The sequence below is a fragment of the Nansenia antarctica genome, assembly GCF_963989245.1.
Source record: "Nansenia antarctica genome assembly, chromosome: 19".
NCBI classification, from domain to species: Eukaryota; Metazoa; Chordata; class Actinopteri; order Argentiniformes; family Microstomatidae; genus Nansenia; species Nansenia antarctica.
Genome location: NC_137692.1, coordinates 18,426,701 through 18,434,881, shown reverse-complemented (window position 1 = coordinate 18,434,881; position 8,181 = coordinate 18,426,701). Strand labels below are relative to the sequence as shown.

The 8,181-nt window shown below is 45.7% G+C and overlaps 1 protein-coding gene across 1 annotated transcript; it reads left to right on the top strand.

Annotated features, from left to right (window-relative positions):
* Nucleotides 1-2,727: 2,727 nt before the first annotated feature.
* LOC308173761 (regulator of G-protein signaling 17-like) lies at nt 2,728-7,677 on the top strand (the record flags this gene model as incomplete). Its single annotated transcript, XM_080548811.1, has 4 exons — nt 2,728-2,834; nt 4,025-4,099; nt 6,952-7,183; nt 7,492-7,677. 4 exons carry the CDS (start codon nt 2,728-2,730, stop codon nt 7,675-7,677), a joined length of 600 nt encoding a protein of 199 aa, XP_080404937.1.
* Nucleotides 7,678-8,181: the final 504 nt, after the last annotated feature.

Sequence of the window (8,181 nt, the reverse complement as noted above, 5' to 3'; positions counted from 1 at the left end):
ATTCATTAGTAAAGTCGTACTTTAGTCGTAAGGGTGTTATTATGACAGGTCGTCACACTTGGCGCTGTGCCAAATGGTTGAGGTTATTTGTGTTTCCACATAGAGGATCCAGTATTTGCATGTTCTTTCAGCGTTGCGGCTGCATCTCCCCTTGTAGAACAAAGGCCCTTCCTCACAGTAGTTTGCATCAATGTGCATGTTTTCCACCACCGTACACTAAATAACCGGGCGGCGCTGCTCGAGCGCTCCATTCACGTTTTGCATATAGCTGGTTCTGTTCAGTTGGGGAGTCTCATGGTAGTTGGTGGAAGACTGCTAAGATAGACAGGAGACAGCCTGGGCCTCGCTACAGCACAGCGATCAAGAATTTAAACTGTAGGTTAAAAAAATATAATTTGCAGGTAAGATTATCCTTCCTTTATTTTCCTTCGTAATGTGATTTCAGAGCAAAGTGGAGAAGTGAAGTAGTGAAGAAAAATGTAGTCACATAGAGATCAAATGGTTTAGAGAAGTTCACCGTCTCATCTACTGTAGACTGCTCTGAATAGTCAGTTAGTGTTTACACTGGGATTTGATCAACCCAGGAGAACTCCTAACTGTGGTTTAAACTATCTACATTTTTAAAAACAACCTCTGGTCTGTGGCTCGCACATTTTCGTAATGAAGATTAAAATATTGTCTGGGAAAAGTCTTCAGAGGTTTTTTATGAAGGCACATTATCATAACTCTGGATTCATTCCTTGGCTATTCATTTGAGAAAGTTCAATCTGGGTGTGTTACCTTGACAATGCTGTTTTATCCCTAAGCAAGTTGATGAATTGAATCAGGTGTGTCAGCGCTGGGCTGCAGCAGAAATGGGTGTCCTCTGGGATGGGAGTCCCCCGGGAACAGAGTAGTACAGTAGGCAGCCTTAACAATAGACAAGGAAGTCCTGATAAACACGGCTGTAGACCTAGTGGCTGATATCCGCCTTTCGAGTCAGAGATGTTCCACTTCAACATGCAAATACAGCAACTAGATACCAAGCCTAAAATAACATTTTTCTCAGTACTCCCATCGTCATCCCATCGTTATTTAGTAGCCAGACGCTTGTGTGCTTGGCTCGCATTAGTCCGACCTTGTCATCATTGGGGACTGGTATGACATAATTGTCTGTTTGCACTCACATATCTCATTTGCACCTGGAAGACATGTGAAACTCTGAGTGTGTGTGTGTGTGTGTGTGTGTGTGCGTGTGCGTGCGTGCGTGCGTGCGTGTGTGTGTGTGTGTGTGTGTGTGTGTGTGTGTGTGTGTGTGCGTGCGTGCGTGCGTGCGTGCGTGTGTGCATTACTTACACACAGCAGAGAGGATTTGGCTCAGTCCCAGAAGGCACCAGGAAGGGAATCCTCTCCATCTATCTCTGATATCTCAGTTTCGGATATTGGAGTACAAAAGTCACGTGGCTCAATTAAAGGCGGAGCTCAATGCAAAGTTGAATTGGTATAATTTATGCAGATCGATCTGGTCTCGTCATAATCATGTACACAGCAGTGGTTACAGCATGAATGAGCAAAGTGCTGGAGAGAACAGTCCTCTCTTTATAGTAGTGGACAGAGAGAGAATAGGATGACTGACACATGTAGGTCGTGAACTCTCATCTCTTGACAACGGCTCCACAAATCTATAGGTCATCCAAGTCTTGGCCTATCATGTGTGTTTCCTAACAGACCCTCCTTAGCTGACCGCTCTGGATGTATGTATCGATATCACCCAGAAGCTATAATTACCTGGTCACTAGGCTGGAAAGGTGTAACATGTCCTAGGTGTTATTTGAGAAGTATGCTGACTAAAAAGCAGTTTTTTGGGCACTTTCTACTGACACCGAAAAACACATCACAACACAAAAACACAAATAGGCAGTCTGATTATATTAACTAAAATATTCCAGATTATACCTCCCAAAATGTTCCTTTATGAACCCTTATTATTAAACAAAATTATCCCAAATGAGTATGTCCTCAGTTATGTGGTTTTCACGCATGACCAAATGTCTCAATTCTTCCATTGACTAGAATTGAGTAAAAGATCATTTCCAAATGATGTGTATAGAGTAGGGATGGGACAAAATATCGATACAGCGATTATCGTATCGTTGGCCTCTTGGATACGATTATCAATTGATGTCGCAAAATAGCAAATTTTATTTCAAAGCAAGGCTTCCCTTTAACTCCCAGAGGTTTACGACTATTACTAAGTCTATCACAGGTTTATCTGCGAACAGACACTGAAAGTCTTTGCCCTGAGCCGGCAGGGAAATCCCACCGCAAGTCAGACATCGCTGCTTCGCCATAACACTCGCCTGCTCGGACAATTGTACTTCCGCCCAATTCACAACCAGATCCCAGCATCCTCAGTCCACCAGATCCCACAGATGCCGCAGTCCACGTGGTTCATCTCAGCCTGACTACCCTCCCCCATTGACCATTGTCCTCTGGAACTCCATCGCGAGGGACATCAGAGTGAGGAGTGGCCACGGGAGACCACACTCCCATTCAGTTTGTCTTTCGTTAGAAATACACTCCTCACATGTCATCCCAGTGCTTTGACGTGATGTCTATGAGAAGTGAAGTGGAGTGAAACCCAGTGTGTCTGGGTGGTTATTCTATCCACAGTCCTTTATTACAGCCATCTATAACCAGTGTGTTTGTGTGTTTGTTCCACAGCCCCGAAGTCTAAGTGGAGTTGAGATGAGGAAACGGCAGCAGCCTCACATCGAAGGACCTCCCCAGGCCCCCGGCCACCCCCGGCCCAACACATGCTGCCTCTGCTGGTGTGGTTGCTGCAAATGCCTGTGGTACGTCTCTGTGGGTCTACAACATCTTTGATGTGGCTTTTTATTATGTGCCTCTGGTAGGTCTCATACATACATCTCTGGTATAAGGCCTCTGGTTTACAACATCTTTGGTGTGACTGCCCGCCACCCTCCACAGCCTGGGCCAGTGCTAGCCTGCCTGCAATCCTTATCGGGGCTATTTCCATGGTCCCATCACATGCAAACTGCTGTGAAGAACATGGTGTATATTTAACATGGGGAGAGCCCTCGGCTAGCTAGCTCAGCTACACCAACACAATAGAGGACTTTGATGGAGGAAGAGAGGGGAAGCTGATATCCACCACCGTGGTGTAAAAATAGACCCCCCCCCATTCTGTGTTCTCTTAGCCCCCCCTCCAGTGGTGGTATAATTAAACAGAAAGTTTGTGTCTGTGATTAACCACATACATACATTTAACCCCTAGAGGCCAAGCAGCAGAGCTGAGCTTCAGATAAGAGAGGAAACAGTCAATCGCAGGGAGTTGTTGGAGGGACACTGAGCTGTCAAGTACATGAGCGGTGGATCCCCCCTTTACTGTGTGATTTGGCACCTCCCTTGATCTAGTGTGGGCTTGAACTCCACACATATCATATGAGGGGGGACCTTTAATGTTGTGTTCCTATGATTGGAAGAGCCAGGCTAATAATAAGGAGCCATCTTTAATTGATTTAAGCCCTAGCCCTCCTCACTCACTCACCCACCACCCACCCATCCATTCAGATAACATAAATGTATCCCCGGACAGCTCTGAGGGGGAGTAGAAGAGCTTAGCTAGACCTACAGCTGCTGATGTGAAGCATATTTGGCATAGAGGTGGGGGGGGGAGCCATGCCTACACCACAGTTTGTAATGAAACATGTAGAGGTGAGAGAAGGGAGAGAAAGGGGTTTAGAGATTGAAGGGTGGGTTGACAGAGGGGGTGGAGAGCCACAACACAGCCGATATGAAATAAGTATGGGGGGGGGCGGGGTTAGCAGGTAGGAGGGAGAGAGAGGAGTAATATGAAACAGGTACTGTACTGTCGGTTGTAGGATCTTAAGCAAGCCACAAAATGAGGTGGATTAATGGATAAATACAGTGTACTCATGACATCGTTCATCATTCCCCTCTAACCGGTGTTATAACCTGTTGTTATTATACTCATCTATGGCAGGGGTCTCATGTCTTGCAGGAGCGAAGACAGGCTTGAGCGTAGCGAACGGCAGACGTGCACCAAGATGGACAGTATTGAAGCCGCAGAAGAACAGTAAGTTCAGCGACCCTGGTTTTCTACAGATGATTTGCCAGACTGCGTTTCGTTCAATCCAATAACAGCTTGAGCACTCGTTGGTCTTTTCGGTAAGATGCGAGGCTCCGTTCGTCATGACTGGCTGCCTCAAGAAATCGTAGAATATACATTTTTCATTCGTTTTTTTCCCCCTACGTACAGTATTTCTCCTCTGCCTGTTTTGCGGCGTTGCCCAGGCCTACTCACTCTCCCTCCTGACGGGGCTGAGTCAATAACTGTTCTTGTCCTGCTCTGCTCACTGGTCGGCTGGATTAGCCAATTAGAGCATGAGGTTTATGCTCCCCCCCACCCACCCACACACACTCACTCACTCACTCACTCACACACTCACACACACACACACACTCACACACACACACACACACACACACAAACACTCACTCACTCACACACACTCACTCACACACACACACACACACACACACACACACACCCACACACACACACACACACAAACACACACACACACACACACACACACACACTCACTCACGCACGCACGCACGCACACACACACACACACACACACACACACACATACACACACACATACACACACACCCAGGGCCGGATCTAGGCATAGGCATTCTAGGAACACATGTCTAGGGCCTCCTTGCCACTAGGAGGCCCAGACAGAGGTGGGTAAGGAACATCAATTGCCTAAATAATGTTAAAGATATATATTAAAATATAAAAATCTCTATATTTCAATGTTTATATATATATATATATATATTAATGTGCGGAGAAAAATATTTCCGGCGATTCAGTGAAGATCATCACTGTATGTCAACAGCAGCGACATATAGGCTGTTAGCAGCTTTTCGTATTCTTTCGGGTGCAGCAAAGGGCAAAAAAAAAGAAAAATGAAGAGGAAGAAAGAACACGACAGAGGGGCTTTACACAACTTTTTCTCTGGCCCTTCAATTACCGGCTCCAACTGCAAGACCCTCCGCTGCAGAGGAGGAACGAGGCTCCGCACCTGACCAGGCCAGAAACCATTTTGAAGCCTACGCAGCAGAGGCCAACACTCTCACAGCAGCTGAGGGATACAAGGCAGACAGCTGAAGAAGTCGAGTGAAGAAAGTAATGTTCGGTAAGTCTGCAGGTCCAGAAGTGCAACGCTCAGGACGCGATGCTTTCCTGATTGACATACATTATGTCATCTGTGACTGCTTGTCAAGGGCAAGAAGCATACCAAAATGTGGAGGAGAAAGTCGGTTTCCTTCCAAAAGCCAAATCAACGGACATTGGAGAAATGCGTGCAGCGACAGACAATCAGGAAATACCCACATGATCTTGAGGAAGACTTTACAGCAGAGTGTTGCTGTAGTACTTTACAGCAGAGTGTTGCTGGTTCATCTGAATTGTGAAAAATGAACAACCAGTCATGGACATGTATAAGAAGCTCAGAGAGCTAGACCTGAGGGATGCTTTCCCTAACATGGACATGTGCCTTCGTATGTATCTGATTACCGGTTGCAAACTGTTCAGGAGAAAGGTCGTTTTCTTTGTTGAAGCATGTGAAAGATCCACAGTAAGGGGGAAAAAAAAAACGCCTTTGCCCTGTTGGCAATTGAGAATGGATTTACGACCTCATGGAAAGTCAGGAGAAAGCATCTGTAAATGTAAGTTTTCTATTTAAATATCTAACTTAATAAGTAACGGCACATTCAAATCAAATGTAAAATGCATATAAATGAAATGTATAATATAGGGCTACGCTTTCCACTATAAATAAATGACAACAAACAACAAACAAATGCTGTATGAATACCGAAATATAAATAGATGAGCTCAAATATATACCTGACTAAATGAAGGGGCATAATAATCATGTGGCAGTTAAAAGTCATTGTGTTTGTTTACCAAATATCAAAATGTATATGGAGGGCCCAAAAAAGACAGTCTGCCTAGTGTGATCTATCCATTTAATCCGGCCCTGCACACCCACACACCCCTCTCCGCTCTCAGTCTGTCTGACTGAAACAGCTGTTCACTCTCAGGTTGCAACACACGAGGACATTATCACACACATCCTGAATATTCTTTATCATGATAATGTTGAAACGGGAATGACAGGGGTTTGTCACCTAGGTCTAATATCCTAGGTCTACTTGAGATGAAACCATGCCGCCTACAACACAGTTACAGCCAGTGTTGGGGAAGCTACTCTGAACATGTATCTAAATGACTTTACCAGGGAAGAATTGTAACTACACTATAGCTACCCTTGAGAGAAATATAGTATGTCAAACTAAAGAAAAAGGTTTAACTTTATTAAGTACTTCACTATATCTAAACTACAGTACCCATGACAGTCAGTTACTGAAAGATGACTAGTCCACATGACTGAAACGATTGAAAATCTCTGAAATGAAGATTGAAAGATAGAAACAGTTCGGCGTATGGGTTGTTGTTTCCTCTCCACTCCACCAGGCTCGGGCCGAGGGGCTACCCTTTTACCACCCCGAGACCTTGTTGAGGGGCTACCCTTTTACCACCCCGAGACCTTGTTGAGGGGCTCACCCGGGCTATATTTCTGGACACCCCTCCAGAAGCCACGTCATCGTCATAGAAACAGTTGAAGCGGAGCAGTGGAGATATGGGAAGCAGTGAGGGAATAAATGTTCGGGACATTTCAAGTTCAAGGGCTGGAATAATAGTTATTATTTTGTCAAGAGTCATTTGAAAACAGCATTGTTACTCTGCAGTGTATTTCTCCTATAGAAATATCGTCCTTTCTATTCAGTCGACTGTGGCTATTCTGAGAGAGTGTATACTCCTTGTTTCTGCTATTGTCTGCTTAGGCACCCTAGTCTAGACGAGGTGGTTGCTTGGGCCCGCAGCTTCGAGATGATGATGCGCTCCTCGGAAGGCCGGGACATCTTCCGGGAGTTCTTGCGTTCCGAGTACAGCGAAGAGAACCTGCTGTTCTGGCTGGCCTGTGAGGATCTGAAGCTGGAGACCAACCCCACCACCGTTGATGAGAAGGCCAGGATCATCTACGAAGACTACGTCTCCATCCTATCACCAAAAGAGGTAGGAGGGAACATGTTGTTGTTGTTGTTGTTTTTGTTTGTGTGTCACTGTGTGGAGTGGTAGAAGGATATTATTCCTTGTCTCCCCGTGTCTCCTAGCATGTTGTTTACTAGAGTTGCAGCAACTGCTAATTTACTGCTTTACTGCGTAGTAACGGAGTATATTTTCTATCCAATTTCTGTGTAACAGCGTGTTAATATTACACAGGAACAATTACATATCAGATGTTTTAGGTTAGGGTTAGGGTTTCTCTCCCCGTTCTCCCTCCCCCCTCTCCGCCTGACTCTCTTCTCTCTCTCCCCCCCCAGGTAAGCCTGGACTCGCGGGTGAGAGAGGGCATCAACCTGAGTCTAGCGGAGCCCAGCAGCCTGATGTACGAGGAGGCACAGCTCCAGATCTACACTCTGATGCACCGAGACTCCTACCCCCGCTATCTCAACTCCTCCGTTTACAGAGAGCTGCTGGAGACCAAGAGGCGCTGTCTGGATACCTAGAGAGGCCAGGCTCTCTTGTACGTACACCTACGCCACCAACCAACCGACGCTACAACATGGTGCCAGAACCGGGTTTGATATCTCCTTTTTTGAAAACAAACAAAAAAAACGAACAGAAAAAACCTTGATAGTTTAAGCAATTTTCCTGTGTCTGCTCTTGACCCTGGCGGGTTGGTTCCCGGTTTGACGGTCGACGAGAGGAGCGACCATGTCAGGTGAACCGTGACTGACAGAGAAAAACAAAAAAAGGACAAACCCCCCCTCTTTCTGTACTGTACTGTCAAGAGCTCTACTCCTCTTTTCTCTTTCTCTCTCTCCTCTCTTTCTCTTTCTTTCTCCCTTTATCTCTCTCTCTCTCCTCTCTCTGTTTTCTCTCAGATTATGTCCCAAGCCTCAGACATTTCTACAGTCCAAATATGACGCCATTTTTTTTACGACGATCGTAGGGCTTCACCTTGATTTGACCATGGCTTGGCCTTGGCAAGCAGTAGTCACAGACTTTGC